At 41.8% G+C, this 18,188-nt stretch overlaps 1 protein-coding gene across 1 annotated transcript in view; it reads left to right on the top strand.

Annotated features, from left to right (window-relative positions):
• Window positions 1-1,484: 1,484 nt before the first annotated feature.
• The window catches only part of Dpysl3 (dihydropyrimidinase like 3), a 109,213-nt gene continuing 92,509 nt past the window's right edge, over window positions 1,485-18,188 (top strand). Inside the window, exon 1 of the mRNA XM_070036329.1 lies at window positions 1,485-1,894. Coding sequence (XP_069892430.1) covers window positions 1,517-1,894 — 378 coding nt within the window. The 5' untranslated portion in view covers window positions 1,485-1,516. The remainder of the gene's footprint in view (window positions 1,895-18,188) is intronic.

Genomic DNA, 18,188 nt, shown 5'->3' with positions numbered 1-18,188 from the left:
ATGGCTGGCTTCAAACAGCGATCCTCAGATCTCACCTCCTAAGTAGCTAGGATTACAGGCATTAGCCACCAATCTTCTGTTTAACACTTTGGTTTTGTTGAGAACAATGATTGAATGTGCTTAGAAGAATTACTTTAGACTATACTTCTGATGAGGATTGGCTCTCTCTGTTCTGCTTCAGTATTTTCTGGAGAGGGTAGTAGTCACTTGATGCTTATTGGTTGACTGAATCAGTGAATACACTTTTGGGTGAGACCCAGATAAATCCAGGCATTGCCAGTTCTGTGGTTAGATTGTATGCACAGATATCATGACAGCACTGCAGTTCACCAATCTGTGTGTATGTGGCAACATCTAGACTCGTGTGTGTGTGTGTGTGTGTGTGTAAAAGTTATAACAGCATATACACACCTAAGAAAAGTTTCTGTGTATATGGGGTGACGTAGAAGGCAAAGCCTTTGGTTGTATATTTTTAAGGTAAATCTAGTCTTACATAGAGGTTTGAGGGAGATCAATCTGGGCTTCAGTCAATATGTGAGGTCTAAGACTTTGGTTTGCTATATGACTGACCTTGAAGACTATATGGCCTTACTTTAGAGCATTTTGCAGGGCAGATGCTAGAGAGAGAAGTTTGTCTGTGATCTCCTATAATTAAATGTGGTGGTGGAGGGCTAATGTAGGTAAAAAGCAAGGTCTAGGACGGCGTATGAGAGGTAAGAATGGGTTCTGTGATTGTTGGTGAAGTCAGGGGGCTCTCTCCCTCCCCCCTCTCTCTGTGCATGTGTGACCCACTTCACAAGTGCAGATTTGTGGGGCAGATTCTGGAAGTGGGTGTCATTGTGAGACAATTCATAGATCCTAGGGGGCAATCTGGCTTTTGTGGGAAGGATTGTGAGTGCACGGCGAGAGTTTTTCTGGCTGTGAACAGAGACAAGTTGCTTTATGTGCCAACCAGGGTCCACAGGACGTGTGTGTGTGTGTGTGTGTGTGTGTGTGTGTGTGTGTGTGTGTGTGTGTGTGTGTGTGTGTGTGTGTGACTCAAGCTGGGATGTGGACGTGAGCCACGCAGGGTGCGAGCACCCAGGAAGTCAAGGTCCTAAAGGGGAGCGTTTCTGAGACACCTGAGCGCCGTGGGAGTGAGGGAACCCGCGTGCGCGCCAGCCCTAACTCTGGCTTTGGGGTTGCCACGAGCACCCGCGCTGCATCAGCCTTGAGGCCACTCGGGGCTGGGGGGGGGGGGAACTGGGAGGTGGGGGTTCCTCCCGGTTGGTGGGCAAGAGGTCCCGCGAGGAGCCAGGGGGTGCAGCCCAGCGTCCGGGGACGCGCTCCGGGCGCGCTGGCTGGCGGCTGGGCAGGGGGCCGGGCAGGAGTCGGAGCAGCACTGCCGCCTCTGGCGCGCCAGGGCTCAGGCGCCTCCTCCCGCCCCCAGTCACTGTGGCTCGGCGCACGCGGCCGGCGGCGCTGCCCTCCGCGACTCCGAGGAAGGCAATCCGCGGGGCTCCGCGGCGCCGGCACCATGGCCACGGGGCGCAGGGGCTGGGACAGCTCCCACGAGGACGACCTGCCCGTGTACCTGGCCAGGCCGGGCACCACCGACCAGGTCCCGCGGCAGAAGTACGGCGGCATGTTCTGCAGCGTGGAGGGCGCCTTCGAGAGCAAGACGCTGGATTTCGATGCCCTGAGCGTGGGGCAGCGGGGCGCCAAGACGCCGCGGAGCAGCCAGGGCCGCGGCGCGGGCAGTCGGCCCGGGGACGAAGCGGAGACCGTGGCGCGCAGGGGCCAAGGCCGGGAGGAGAGCCGGGAGCCCGCGCCCGCGCCGGCCGCGCCCGCCGGGGTGGAGATCCGGACTGCTACCGGCAAGGAAGTGTTGCAGAACCTAGGTCCCAAGGACCAGGTAAGGTGCTCTGGGACTGGGGTGCCTTCTCCGCCCTCTCTTTCTCGCCGCCCCTCACCCCTTCAGCTTGGCCCGCCCAGGCCCTGGATAACTTTCTGGAGCTCACTTTGCAAAGAGGAGCGTGGGGGGGAGGGGAAGGGAGGGAGAAAAAAAAAAAAGAAAAGAAAGAAAAGAAGCGCCATCCATGGACCCCGCAGCGTCTCCCTGTGGCACTGCGAGGGTCCCAGACGCCCCTGCCCCCTCGCTGCATCCCAACCCCTGCCCCCTTGCCCCGCACCCCTGGGCTGTTCGTTCTGGGTGGGTGTGTCTGCACAGTCAGCTCGGGAAGGCTTAGCGGTTTCCAGACTTTCTCTCCCACCAAGTAACCAACAGCACACTATCCTGTCCCCTGAGCTCCTCCCACCCCACCACCCCTGCCCCAAGGTCACCAGGGCAGAGGGTAAACTGATGCTGGGAAAATGGGGTCCTCTTCATGGGCCGTTTCTCCTATCATTCTGTCCCTGAAACTTTTTTGGGTGTGGATCCACTAGTCTAAGCACCCGAATCTCTCTCTGCCTCGCTCCTGTCCCCTAGCAAGGCATTCACTTCATCTCTCTCTCTCTCTCTCTCTCTCTCTCTCTCTCTCTCTCTCTCTCTCTCTCTCTCTCTCTCTCTCCCCCCTCCCTCCCTCTGTGTGTGTGTGTGTGTGTGTGTGTGTGTGTGTGGAGAGAGAGAGAGAGAGAGAGAGAGAGAGAGAGAGAGAGAGAGAGAGAGAGAGAGAGAGAGAGAGAGAGAGAGAGAGAGTATATTTGTGGACATAATTTGGCACAAGTCCGGGTATCACAGGGATCCAGCTGTCTCTACTAAAAAAAAAGTCATATTTTTTGAAAATAGACGAGGGTATTAAGGGTGCATATTAAGCTAGCACGAGCTGCAAATGCCCTGCTGTGCTTACATGTGTCAAAACTAGTTTTTTTTTTCCCCTCCGTGTGTCTTGTAGAGTAATTCTGAAGGGATAGCACGGAAATCCAGCTTATCCTGATTATTTGTTTGTTTCATAGAAGAAGAAGAAGAAAAAAAAAAGCAGAGTCATAGTTCTGAAAATTCAAGAGCTGGGCAGGCCTGGGGACTCAAAGTTAGAGCTGATGGTTTTGAGCTGGGGCATAGTAAACATCAGATGCCCTCTGTCTCCCTCGTCTAGGTAATGGCTGCAGAATCCATCAGCATATATTATTCCACACTAATACCATCATGAATAATATCCTGAAATGGAAATGCCTGCCTCAGAACGATTACAGTTCATGCTTATCCTGATCGTAGTTAGTTTTCCATTGAAATGCAGCCAGCCAATAGAAGCACAGCCTCTATCTCCTCTGTTTAATTTTCAAAAGTTTAACAGAACAAACTTTGTAACTACTGATTCCACCCGGGAGAGGCGGTGCTGGAGTTAAGGTTGCTGTAAGGTGCTATCTATGACACATTGGTAGAGCATTCTTTGGAGTCAATCATTTATTTGAGGATTTTTCACATCCCTTTTTGAATATGGGAATCCTCGAAGCACTACTGACACACCCTTTAGGAAAAAAAAAAAAAGAAACACCTCATATTTTGGAAAGGCTGTGGCTGGTTTCTGAGCTGAAGAATAGCCCTATATAGAGAGGTAATTGCCTCTCTTCAAGTCTGACTTGATCTGTACTGAAAGGCTCCCTTCCTGGCTGGGAGGAGTGGCAGAAGCCATGGAAAAGGTCAGAAACAATTGCTGTGAGTCAGACTATTCCTTTCTCTGGGACACCCCTGATGTAAGCCAGATAATAAGCCTGGTTTGCAAGAGAAAACAACGGTAACTAGAGAAAGGGAAAATGTTCTTCCTTTTCAACCCAGCAATTCTCCCATTTCCCTCCCCTTGCAAGCCCTATACTTTTGGCTCCTAATTGAAAAATAATAATACGACCTAAGCATCTACAGGATTTCTAGTGCCATGTGGTTATTTGTAAGTTCAGGCTTGCTGTCTTCCCCATCCAGCCTATGTCATTATCTGTCATTTGACTGGAAAACATAGACGTTATCTAGTTCTGCACTTGATATTATTTCCTTAAGCACAGGGACTGTGTGTTTGGATTTATCTTTGTGCCTAGAATGCCTGGCACATGGAGGATTCTCAGTAAATGTTTGCTTAAACTTCCTTAGTGAAGCCGCTCACTTTCCCGTGTGGATCACTTGGCCTCTGCCATTGTGAAGCAACTTTTGAAAAACCTCTTTTAACGGAGAAAATGAGACCAAATCTTTCTACCTATGACTTCTATAAATTATGCATAGCTTTGAACTCAAAATGGAAGTTTTTCCTTATTTGGAGATTCTTTAAAGATTTGAAGTACGTCCCTGCTGCCTCCCCCCTCCTCCCCCATGTCTGTCTGAGAAGTTTGGTAATGCCACAGTAACTCTCAAGCCTGTGTGGCTTAGTGACACAATGATGGTGTCTTGCTTCTGCTACTTATCTATCCAGCATGGGTCTTCAGGGAAGCTCTCCTCATCCAAAGTTGGTGGAGGCCTCATCTCTACATATCTGAGTGGGACAAGCTGAGCAAGTTACAAACTCTTACTGCCCTAATGAACGTATGATGTCAGCTCACTTTTTTTTTTTTGGACAAAGCAAATCCTGTGCCCACACTCAACTTTTAAAGATGGGAGAAAAGGCTGGGTACCAGTGGTTCACACCTGTAATCCTAGCTACTCAGGAGGCTGAAATCTGAGGATTGCAGTTCAAAGCCAGCCTGGGCAGGAAAACTCCATGAAACTCTTATCTCCAATAAACTACCAGAAAACTGGAAGTGGTGCTGTGGCTCCAGTGGTAGAGCACTAGGTTTGAGCTGAAGAGCTGAGGGACAGTGCCCAGGCCCAGAGTTCAAGCTCTATGACTGACAAAACAAAGCAACAACAACAAAAAGATTGGAGAAAAGCTGGACACCAGTATCTCATGCCTGTAATCCTATATACTCAGAATGGCTGAGATCTGAGGATCTCAGATCTTTCCCTCAATGGGAAAGTCCAGAAGACTCTTACCTTCAATGAACCGCCCTAAAGCCAGAAGTGGAGTTGTGGCTTAAATGGTAGAGCACTAGCCTTGAGTAAAATAACTCAGGGATAGCATCCAGCTCCTAAGTTCAAGCCCCAGGTCTGCCCACCCCCCCTCCAAAAAAAATAAAAAATGAAAAGATTGGGGACCTAACTTACCACGATCCTTCTATAAGGGTAGAAATAATTAACAGAGAGCCCTAATATCCCATCCAGATCTAGAAATGGAGTACTGGGGAGAGAGATGGCCTAGTCCTTATTGCCTGTGTAACTTAAATATGTAACTTAGACTCCTTGGGCCTCTGTTTCTCATCTGTACCTAGGTACTCAGTATGTATTAATTGTAACTATTACTCTATAATTTTATTGTTCTTTATGTGTTTGATGGCATTTATTGAATTCTAAGTATCCCTTGGTTATTCTTAGCTTCCTCAATTCTCTCTCTCCTATAAGCATTTCACCACTCTGATTTCCTTTCCAAATTATATTATGTTTTACAAATATTCTTCTGAATACAGTTCCTAGAACTAAGCATGACACTCCAGATGGAATATGGCCACAACAAAGTACTTTAAGCGCCTTAATTTTCTGGATTTAGCATAACATATGCTTGCACAATACAAGATTATACCTAATAAATAAGTATTTGGGTCTTACTACTGTCTCCATGGTAATCTCCCTGCATTCAAACTATGATGGACCATTCTATGCTGATTTTGTCATTTAGGACAAAGTCAAAATGAAGAATAACTTAATTGTAGGATTTAACTTGTTTTCATCTATATTTGTCACTGTCTTAGCTCATGATTATTTTCTCTCATAATACTTTTGAACCTTTATTTGATGACACACACTTGCATCTATCCTCAGATATTACACTACCCTGAACACCAGTTTTCTCATCTGCTCACTCTGGTGGTAGGTATGACTGTGAAGCCTTTCTATGTGCTCTAGATGTGTTGACATAATGAAGAGCAAGGACAAGAGTTCCTTCATCACCTCTGAAGATCATCTACCATGTTGCCATCAGCCTGTGACTCAGGAAAGCTTTGAGACCAATGGCTCTGCCTACGAGAACAGTTGCTGAAAAAAATATTTTCTTCCTAGTTAGTCATTAGTCAGAAGCCAGAGTGTCTTTTTTTTTTCTTATTTTTTTTGGTCATGGGTCTTGAACTCGGGGCCTGGGCACTGTCCCTGAGCTCTTCAGATCAAGGCAAGTGCTTTACCGCTTGAGCTACAGCACCACTTCCAGTTTTCTGGTGGTTAATTGGAGATAAGAATCTCACAGACTTTCCTGCCCAGACTGACTTTGAACTGTGATCCCTACAGCTCAGCCTCTTGAGTAGCTAGGATTACAGGCATGAGACACCAGTGCCCGGCTGTTTCTTTTAATGTCTTGATAAAATGAAAATATCCCTTGTTTCTGGCTTACCTAATGATAACTCTTATTGTAAGGTAATGAGTATAGTTAAAAAATTATGGAGATGATAAACCACAAAACTGAGTGGTGGAATAAAAATGTAAGAAAATCAAAGCTAGGTACTGGTAGCTCACATCTATAATCCTCGATAGTTAAGAAGCTGATATCTGAGGATTGAGGTTTAGAGCCAGCCAGAGCAGACAAATCTTAATTATCTATAATTAGCTAGCAAAAAGCCAGAACTGGAGGCATGGCTCAAGTGGTAGAGCACCAGCCATGGATAGAAAAACTGAAAGACTCTGAATTCAAGCCTTGGTACAGGACACACACACACACACACACACACACACACACACACACACATGTCAGTTATACTCTGAGAACCCATTTCCAGGTTTGAGATATCAATCATAATAGTTTTCATATTGCCAAAGTGCCCCACAGTTGGCCCTCACAAATATTACTGGCAATAGTTGAGACTGTAGTGTAGAGAAAGCAATTCTAAGTAAAAAGTATGTGCAGCACTTCTCAATATACTTTGCATGTATTTATATGATTTGCATAATTACCTAGCAACAGAAATTTACTAGCAAGAGGAGAATTTGGACATGTAATCTGTCGAAAGTTAATGAGACTGCAGAACATTTGTCATCCAGTGAAAACAAAGTACTAATATTATGATCACATGTGTTTATTGATTGTTCCATCAGCCGTGTCAGGTTTTTGTAGCCCCTGCTCCTATGTGGAACACTTTTATGCAAGATATTTCTGTGAAGCCAACCTGGGCTATGGGTATAGAGGGAGAGGATTTGAACCAAATAAGATGTGTGACCATTATCTTGTGGTCATTTGTTGTCTCTTACATCTTAGGTTAAAAGTTTTCAAAATAATCCTGAACAGTGTTCTTCTTACTGCTGGAAGCAGAATTGTAGGTTGTAAAGGCCCTGCTCTTCCTGTTCAGATCCATCCATACCCTGCAGTGTAATAAATTCATCAAGGTTACCCTGACAAAGGAGTCTATGTGTTAGCACATGGCAAAGGGTCCTGTTTATCTGATTCATAGGCTAACATTGACTCCAGGAGTATGTTTCTATACTATACAGGAGTGTTTGAAACCTTTTAAACTTTGATGGAGTTTGACAGATGGCTTTTGAGGAACACAAAAAAAATGGACCTTCTAAGTAATGTTGTGATTGGCAGAGTTCCCTCGGAATAATGGCCCCTGGAGACTGGGTTCTGCTGATGACTCTTGTAATGTTTAAGGCAGCCAGAGTGCTGTCAGTGATCATTTCTGTCAAGTACTTACATAGTGATTCTCTCTGTGATTCATTTCTATCGGGCATTATCTATCCCTAGAGCAATGTTCTTGGGAGACTTGAAGGTAAGGCTTACCAGGAATGGAGACTCTGGTAGAGGAGAAGATGATTTGTGTTCTCCATTTTCTGGAAAATTGAGAGTCTATTTAGGTATATAAATGTATAATTTTAAGCTAAAAGGGAAATGTAATGTTAAAACATATCCTTACTCTGGACACAAATCAGATGGCACTTCAAAGACAGTTTAAGTTCTTCAAAAAACAATGAGAAGAGTAAAAAAAAAAACCCACCAACAACGTTGAGTAACAGTTAGCTGTCTGAACGTTCATGCCCAATCTTTAACCTGCAATATAGCCTGGAGACTTTAATTCCCTTCTGACTTGTGTGTTCCTTTCTTCCTTCTCTTCCTTTTCCTCCTCCTGTTCTTTCTCTCTTTCTTACCACATCACCCTGTTCTTTTGGGATATCTTTGTTCTCTACACCAAAGACATGTAACAGTCAGTAGTCCTAATACAGTATTTCACAGATTCACTGTCAGTTTGTTCTTTCATGATATATGCCATTTTATTGAAGAGTCCCTAAGAGAAAAGCTGAGGCTGTAGAATCCTGTGGTGAGGATGTAGCTGAGGGACTGGTTAGTGTTCTATGTTCACTCTTTATGAATATATCTGTGGGTTGGACCAATGAGTGTGACAAACAAAAGCACCTTAGTATTGAGGAGTCTCCAAATGTCCCTTTAACAACTGATATTTACTCTTTATTCATTTATTTGAAAACAAATGAGTAAATCCCAGATTTGCAGGTGAACAAACAAACCAAATGTTGGAAAAATCAAATATGAACTATGCAAGGCTAAGCATTATGGGATCAGTCTAAACATCATAATGAGACCCTGCCTTAAAAAAAAAGAACCAATCATATATCAGATGAACATTACAAAACCCCCCCAAACCTGTCTTTTCTTACAAATTTCCAGAGAAACCTCCCTTACCAGGTGGCATAGATAGGAAGTCCAGCCTGATACTGGGCAAAATATTTAGGACTGTACCTGCTAAGATAACTAAAACCAAAAGGGTCGAGGATGTAGTTCAAGGAATAGAATATCTGCTTAACAATCAAGAGTTCAAACCACAGAACTGAAAAAAAGAAGGAAGGAAAATAAAAAAATAGAAAAAGGAAAGAATATCCTGTCCACAAAAGAAGGCATCATATTGTAGGCCTTTGAGACACTAAATCTGCTTTGGTGATGGACTTCCAGGAATTGTAAGAAATGAAGTTCCACTGTTTATAAGATCCAGTTTATAGTATATATTATAGCTGCATGAAGGTACCAACACATCACATTAAAGCAAGTATAACAAACAAGCAATTTTTGGAGTAGCTTTTGGTTATGGCAAAGTTAAGTGTGCTTCCATTACACCAATCAGCTTCCCTAGCAACATCTCTCACCGGAGAGTTAAAACTCCTATGTGTTATCAAAGTCCAGAGCTCACAGTAGCATTCAGTTTTGGTGTTGTGAGTTCTATGGATTTAAGCAAACATATCATGACATTTTATCTACCATTGTAGTATCTTACAGAACACTTTTACTGCCCTCAAAGTCAGAAATTGGTCTGTGGACAATATGGCAAGTGTTCCACATGAGTTTCAGAGGGATATAAAATCCTTGTTGATAGATGGGATAATCTATAGGTTTCTATAATGTGCCAGTAATTGGTAATGCTATTTGGTTCAAGCATGTCCTTACCAATAATTGGCTTGCCAGGTACTAAATGACTGTATCTACAGTAGTGAACAATAGTGAACTAATATACTTCTTCCTGTTCTGTCAGCTTTGGCCTCGTGTATTTTGATTCTCTATTGATTAGCACATGCACATTGAGAATTGATTTATTTTATTGGTATGGAGAGCTGTCTTTATCTTCGTTAACTTTCCATGCTTTAAAGTCAGCCCTATCTGAAATGAATATCGCTTTGTGTGCTTGCTTTGATTAGTATTATCTTAGTATGTCTTTCTGAAGTCCTTTTTATTCAATCCATATGTGGCCTTATGTTTAAATGATTTTGGGGATAGACAGTCTATAGTTGGATAAAACTTTTTTCTTTCAATGACAATCTGTTTTTTCACATCTTTATTGGCATCAGTTAGTTTTGCAAGAGGATTTCATTTGGAAATGTCCATATATGCATACAATGTAACTTTATCAAACTCACTCACTCCTGTGCCTCTTCTTCATCCCCTCCTTGTCTCCCAAACCAAACAGAAAGCGAAATTGTTCCATTTTTACACATGTACATAAAATATTGAGACCACATTCACCCTTCTCATTCTCTCAGCCCTCTTTCTTTACATCCTTGTCACTCATTTTAAGTGTATCTTAATTGTTAAATGGGGTTTTAACATGGTATTTCCACACATGCATACACAATAATCACTTTGACCCTTTCCCTTACTTACTCCGTCCCCTATTATTCAATGGCTTTTAGGGGGTTTGTTTTGATGATCTCTTTTAAGTGGTCTGGTAACCAAAATAACTACTAATACAGTAGGATGGATAGTTACCAAATTTACTAGAGATATGTTTTTATTTTTATCTTCTGCATTTTGTGCCTTCTGTAGTCTTAATTTAGCCTTGTGTATGAATCCATTTTCTCTACATTTTAATGATAGTAATTACACATCTCATTTCAGTTATGTACAACCATACATACATATGTTCTGTTCATACATGATCAAATACGTTGTTATTATAATTGGAAAAATAGTTTTGTGCTAGAGCTACTAAGAATAAAAATACATTTATTTTACCTGTGCTTGTTAATCCTCTGAAACTCTTTCTTCACATAAATCTGAGTTTCTGACCTATGTCAGTTTTATTCTCTTTATGATTTTTTTCAAGGAATTTATTTATTCATTCATTCACTCATTCAGTGCTGAAGGAAGGTCACACCCAGGGCTTCTTGCAGACTAAGCAATTACTGTAACACTAAACTCATGGAGTACTTCTTTTATCATCTCATGAAAAGTTGGTCTTTATGAAAATGTCTTCCTTTTTTTCTGAGTCTGTTATATCTCCTTCATTTTTGAAGATGATGATGACAATGATGATGATGACAATGATGACGATGATGATAATGATGACTGTTATTTCAGTACTGATGTTCGAGCACAGTGCTTCACACTTATTTTGGTTGCTCATAGCTGGTGCTCCACATCTGTAGATGGTTATTTTAGACATGTGAGTCTTACAAACACTTTTTCACCTGGACTAGTTTAGACCCACAGTCTTCCAGGTCTCAGCCTCTTGAGTAGCTAAGATTACAGAAGTGAGCCACCAGCAGTTGATTTGGAGATTAATTTTTTTGTGGGGGAGGGTTCCGGTCCTGGGCCTTAACTCTGGGCCTGGGTGCTGACCCTCAGCTCTTCAGCTCAAGGCTAGCACTCTACCACTTGAGCCACAGTACCACTTCCCGCTTTTTTTTTTTCTGCTTATGTAGTACTGAGGAATCGAACCCAGGGCCTAATGCATGCAAGGCAAGCACTGAGCCACCTTCCCAGCACAGAGATTAATTTTTTCTGGTCAGTATTATAGGCATTTAGTTGTTTTCTTTTAGCATCTAAATCAGATGCTATTCTTATGTACACTTGTCTACAGATAAGGCTCCTTGCCATATCTGACTGTTACTGTGCTACCTGTTCATTCGCTTCACACTGTTTATTTTGTAGTTTTCCTTGTTCAACGATGGATATGATATCCCAAAGTGTGGAAAAAACTGGAGCAAATGAGTCAGTAATGCTGTCATAAGGAGTGGGAGTAACTGATTTGTGTGACAGTCCTCAGATCTGGTCTCAGCCCTGGGGTGAAATCCCCAGTCCTTTTTCCTTTCCTTATTTACAGGAAGGACTAGCACAACACAGCTAGAGGGCACTGGACTTGTGTAATTTCCCTTCCCCCTCTGGAATGTGGAGCTGTTTGTGGTTGAATATCCCCAGTTAAGAATGGCTAAGCCCCCTTAAAACTTTAGCAGGTTGGGTTCTGGCAAAGGAGTTTCTCTAACAGGCTGGCCCCGTTATGATGAACACATGCCTGGTACATTTCTCAATAGCTTCTTTTCCTTCTGCCTGTCAGAAACAGGAAGGAATTTTCTCCAATATTCACTTGGTAGAATTCCTGCAGGTACAACTCAAAAGGCCTTTAGGGAGCAGTTAATCTATGACTGGAGGACACTAGGGATTTGCATCTCAGAATGCTACACACTCATTCCTCAGTTTCTTTTCCTAGCATGTGTTTGAATGGAAGCTTCTCCTTGCAAGCTTGTGTTTGGGGATTTATGATTATCTCTATGTGTCCCTATTTGGGGGATAGACAGTTTGACATATAACATGTTTTTGCCAGATCTATGAAGAATTACTGACTATTTTGTATCAGCAGCTTTCTTCTTGTGGTTAAATGGAATGATGACTTCTAGCTCCCATTACATGCTAGCCCAGAAACTAGTTTCTTCAACTTCAGTTATGATAGCATTAAAAACCTTTGTCATTGTTGTTTTTAATGTACGATATGATTTTCTTTTGTTTCTTTTGTATGTTCTTCCACCTGTGGTATATCCCCTGTTGTTGCTGTATTTGATATTGGTACCCAACATCTTGTAAATACATTTCTCTAATTTGTGGAGGGGAAGGGGAATAACAAAATGCTGTAATAAGGACACAGGATGACCTATTACAACAATGATACCCACAAACACTCTGTTGGAAATGAACTTTACAACTTTGGAGGGTGGAGGAGGAGTGGGGAAGTATGTGAAAGAAGGGATAGTAGAAGGAAAACAAAGGAGGGGCTAACAATGCTCCACCAGAAATGTACTCATTGCCTTATTCATGTAACCGTAACCCCTCTGTACAGCATCTTTACAATAAAAAAAAACCAAAGGTTTTCTAAAGCACAACTTACATGTCTATATGGCACTCCATTTTGTGTCACATATTTAATTAAAATTCCTTTCAATTGGATATTTATGTTTTTGATTTTACATCTACTTTCTTTTCTTTTGCTGTTATAATAAGAACTTCCAAACCTCATTCTAGAACCATCTTTGTATATACTTATTTAATTATACTTTGTGAATGTAAAATCTCTACAAATCTCTGCACATGGTCATTTTCTATGTTCTCCCTTCCTGCCTTCTTTCCCTCCCTCCTTGCCTCCTACCTCCCTCCTTCCCTCCTTCCTTCCTTCCTTCTTTCTTTCCTTCCTTCCATTCTTCCATTCCTCCTTCCCTCCCTTCCTACTTCCTTCCCTTTCCCTCTCTCCTACATTCTTCCCTCCCTCCTTCCTTCCTTTTTTCCCTTCATTTTCTCTTGTCTTTGTCTTTCCTCCTCCTCCTCCTCCACCTCCTCTTCTACCTCCTCCTCCTCCTCCTCCTCCTCCTCTTCCTCCTCCTCCTCCTCCTCCTCCTCCTCCTCCTCCTCCTCCTCCTCCTCCTCCTCCTCCTCCTCCTCCTCCTCCTCCTCCTCCTCCTCCTCCTCCTCCTCCTCCTCCTCCTCATAGTTCTCCGGCTTCCTCTCTGCTGTATATTGAACCTATGGCCTCATGTACACTCTACGACTGAGCTATATTCCTGCCCTGCTTGTTTTTGTACTGCAGGAATATTGAGTATTGGAAGGGTGCTTCTTACCTGTACCTTCAGAACAGTCCTCGTGTGTGTGTGTGTGTGTGTGTGTGTGTGTGTGTGTGTGTGTGTGTGTGTATGTGTGTGTTACTCCTATTAGAAAGAAGAGTGCAATCCAGGACAGGGGAAATAGTGTGTTAAATTCAAGATCCTCAGGAGCTTGGTAGATGAACACAAAGAAAATGACACAAAAGAAGAACCAACTAAGATTTTAACAAGAGACAAAAATATAAATAGAAAAAGAAAACATAAGTTGCAAGAGAAGATCTAACTTAAGGAACAGAATTTTTCTGTGCCAAAGTGATTAATTCAGCTTTTGTAAACTCTTAGAATTTTGCTTTTCTCTGAACATCCCTGACACAAATAGGATGATACCCAGGAGATACATTCTGATGAACATTGCAATTATGGAAGAGTTCGGTATATAAGGCAATGGTGACTCTAATACCATGACAGACAACTCTGCAACATAGTGATTAATATCCCCATCATGTAGATGAGAAACTGAGGATCAGAGAAGTTGTTTGAGTTCCAGTGTCATATATCTAGGAATGGTCAAAGGCAACTGTCTATTCTTTTCTTTATGCTACTATGTTTTCTTTTCCTGTGATATGGAGGCAGATAAGCATTAGATGAATGGGATCCAGTAGTTGCACTGTGTTGATTAAGAGGATTGTTGGAAATAACACATCTAGGGGCAGGGTGTGATAGTTCAAGCCTATAATCCCAACTACTCAGGAGACAAATCATGAAAAATATGGTTTGAGGCCATCCCTAGACAAAATAAGCAACCTCAAAAAACCAAAGTAACTAAAGCAAAAAGGGCTGGGGATGTAACTCAAGTGCAAGACAGTAAGTTAAAATCTCATTACTGGTAAAAATAAATGTCTACAAGTAGAAATTTGAATCAGATCAAGGAAGCAGAATTTGGTCAAGTCCACCAGGTGAACACAGTAGCTAAATTGGTCAAGGAAAACATCAGAAGCTATGAGGTCCAGAAATGTGACTAGCAAATAGAACAAGAAGAGGTACAAGTGGAGAGAGACATAGATGATAACATGTGCCCAAATATGTGATGGTACATCTTTTTTTACTTATTAGCATCCATTAGTAGTATAAGGGAAGCAGTCTTGTGGTGCTGTTTTCCATACATGTATGTAATGTATCTTGGTCAACTTTCCTCCATCTATCACAGTCCTCCATGCCATTCCCTCTTCTTAATATAATTTCAACAGATTTTATTGTTTGTTTTCATACATACAAATAAGCTCCTTTAACCATATTCCTCCTGGTACATTTTATTAGTCACTGGTGAGTCACCCTGGTTGAAAGGAACCCAAGATGGACTGCTAGGATTCAAAGGATAGTGCTGGAGATGGGGCCCAAGTAGGTCCACATAACGCTGAATCCCACACACCTCCATTCTAGATGATGTTCACCAAAGGAAGAGTCACTTGGTTTATTTTCAAGAAGCTAATTCCATCTAAACAGAACAGAGGCAGAGACAATGCTCATGTTGAGTTGGCAGAGGGCTAGGGAGAGGTTCTTTTCCTCTGGGTAATAATCCTGTATCCAGCTACTTAAGCAGCAACAAATACAGCTAATGCAATGGAAGGTTGTGTGCTAAATGGATATTGTGCAAGAAGGAAAAAAATACAATTGTTGAATGATGATACCTTATAAATATGTTACGGAGGGAAGAATTTATTGAGTTAGAGTTTTTTCTCTCCACACTACGAGGGAGCATCTTGAAGACAGGGATTGGTACACTTAGGGAATATTTTAGTGTGGTTATGGGAGGAGAACTTAAAGTTTGAAATGAGTATGTGGGATTTGAAATGAAAGCAGTTTATCCGGCTATGTATACTGTCAGCAGAGAGTTTGGCAGATGAGATGTCTCTCATTTATCTAGAATAAAACTCTGTAAACATGGTTTATAAAGAGCATACTAGTAAATGTTTAAGATGTTGCAGGCTATAACATATTTCTTATAACCACTCAACTGTGGATAGAAAAATAGCCATAGACAGAAAGTAAGTGTGGGCAACTATATGTCAAGAAGATTCTATTTACAATAATTGAGTAGTGTGCCATGAGTAGTTTGCCAACCTATGTACTTTTCTTGACTATAAGATGTTGAAGGTGTGTGCATGTGTGCACACACACACACACACACACACACACACGCACGCATATGCTCACACTGCTGTGAGACAGAGTAATCTATAGCAATTTTTCAATGAAAAGCTTCAGAAATTTGAAGTAAACATGGTAACTAAGCAAGATAATCTGAAGGATTTGAAGGCGTAGGAATACTGGTTACACATTTTCTCGATCTAATCATCCACTGAGGGGCATCTCGGCTGATTTCAAATCTTGGGTATGGTAAATCATGTTACAGTGAGCATGGTTGGAATGTGGTATATACATACACAATGGAATTTTGTTTATATATCATAGAGCATGCTATTGTACCATTTGTAAGGAAATGGAAAGACTTGGAAAAAAATTCTATTAAATGAAGTAAGCCAGACCCAGAGAAATACAAGTTGTGTGGTTTCTCTCATTTGTGGTAGCTAGAATGTGCCATAATTCTGCAAGTAAACACACAAGGTGATATGCAGATGGTTATAAATGACGTAACTAAAGTGTAATTATAATAGACTCTATGGAGACCTCAAATAGTCTAATTCTTTAGAAATTCTAAGTCAAAGCTCAACAAAATAAGTCCAGGAAATGGGGTTGTGGCCAAGAGGAGAGGGGTAGACAAATGAAGAGGGGAAGGAGGAAGAATACAGTAAAAATTCATTGTAAATACCACAAAATTAAGGGAAAGGCGTAGGTCAAAGGGGGGTGAAAATGTTGAAGCATGGCACAGGTTAAGATGCATCTTATACATAAACTGCTTTGTTAAATGACAAAAAAAAATTCAATATATATCCAAAAACTAAGAAAAGGGAGGGAAGGGGTAGGTACGGAGGGGTGGGTGAGAATGTTGAAAGGGGTAACATTGATCCAGACACACTGTATTCATAAACTGCTTTTGTACAACTACTTAAATAGAATGAATTAAAAAAAAAACAAATCCTGATTTCTCTCAATACTTGAGACTGCAGGAGGAAATTGGGGGAAAAAAAAGAAAAGAAAAACACATCTCACATCCAAGAAGTGAACAATGCAAAACATTTAGAGAATGCAGATTTACAAAGTAGAGGCAAGGCATCAAACTGAAGAACAAAGACAGGAGAAAGGGGGTGGTTGAAGAGGATAACCGGGAAATTACAGTGGGAGAGAAACAAATAAAGGAAGTCCGAGTGATTAGGAAGGAGAAGGTCAAGCTGAACATGCGTCTTTGCTGTAATGCTAGAAAAAAAGAGAGGAGGGAAGGGAAGAAAGCTAGTAAACAGCCCATAGCTGCAAAGAGGTAACAGGAAAGAAATCGCCTGGGCCTTGTAAACCAGATGTGACATTATTAAATGAATGGAGGGAATGGAGAAGAATGAAAAGCTCCCGCCTAAGATGTCCACATTAAATATGTGGTTTGTGAGCTTGTTTAGCAAATATTGTTAAGAGCTTACAGGGAGGGGGAAGGGAGGAAGAGTTGCTTGCTCTTTGGCAGATATGTGCACACTCCTGCATTTCAGAAACTGAGCCAGGGTTAGGTCTACCAAAGGAATTCAGTGAGAGCCTATGGCTGTCCATTTAGTTTTTCATTCATTTACTCTTCTATGCATTCCTAAGTCCATTAGACATTTCCTGAGCATCTACTTTGAGATTCTTTTCAGGCATCAACAGATCTCTCAGGTGCTCAAATAGACCGAGTGGAAGAAGTAATGACAGCTTCCAAAATGAGTTCTCAGCGGGGCCCTGGACCTCTTCAAGCCAGAGGAAGCAGAAAGTAAGCACTTGATATCTATACAAACATCAAGACTTCAATTTGATCCCGTCCCTTCACTTTACAAGTAGAGAAAGCAAAGTCTTAAGAAGGGATTCAGGATGAAAAATAAAAATTAAGATTTTACTATATGGTAGGTGTTTTTCTGTGTCAGTTGTGGTAGAATACAAATAACACGATAGTATGATATAATCCTCGCAACTACCTGGTTCCAGAACTTTCCCATCATCTGCAAAAGATATCTCTGCCTTGTCAAAAGTCAATCTTTATTCTCCCCACTGCCCCTACTCTCTGGCAGCCACTAATCTGTTTTCCCTCTGCAGTTTTTCCTGTTTATATTTCATATGAATGAATTGTGTGATACATAGTTTTTTTGCATTTGGCTTCTTTTCCTTAGCGTTATGTCTTCACGGCTATTCTATATTCTCACATATGACAGCACTTGTGTTTCTTATCACTGTTTATCCATTTATCTGCTCTTAGGTGTTGAATAATTCATTTTACTTTTTGGCTATTGTGCATAATGCTCTATCTGGCATATTTTAAAGTGTTTTACACTTATTAATTTAGTCATGTGCACAAAAGTCCTTGGAAAAAGCATTTATAATGATACCCATTTTTCTAGATGAGATGTCTAAGTTATGGTTTCTAGAAAAGAAGTTTTTTGAAGGGAAGGTCTAGAGCTACAACTCAAATTTTTGGTTCTTATCCTATTCTCTTTCCATTCTACCCACTTAGCTCAATTCTTTTTTTAAGAGTTGTAGGTGCTTTTCCTAAGCTTTTACCATCAAGGCAGGTACTCTACTACTTGAGTCATTGCTCCTGCTTAGGCTACAGTGATCCTCAGATCTCTCCTGAGTAGCTGATATTACAGGCATGCAAGAGCTACTTGGTGCCCAGCACAGCTCAGTTCTTTATGAAATGCAGAGTTCACCCCTG

This window comes from Dipodomys merriami, unplaced genomic scaffold (assembly GCF_024711535.1).
Source record: "Dipodomys merriami isolate MVZ:Mamm:240054 unplaced genomic scaffold, mDipMer1.0.p SCAF_27, whole genome shotgun sequence".
Taxonomy (NCBI): domain Eukaryota; kingdom Metazoa; phylum Chordata; class Mammalia; order Rodentia; family Heteromyidae; genus Dipodomys; species Dipodomys merriami.
Note: the sequence above shows the minus strand (reverse complement) of the source record. Positions and strands in the feature narration are given on the sequence as shown.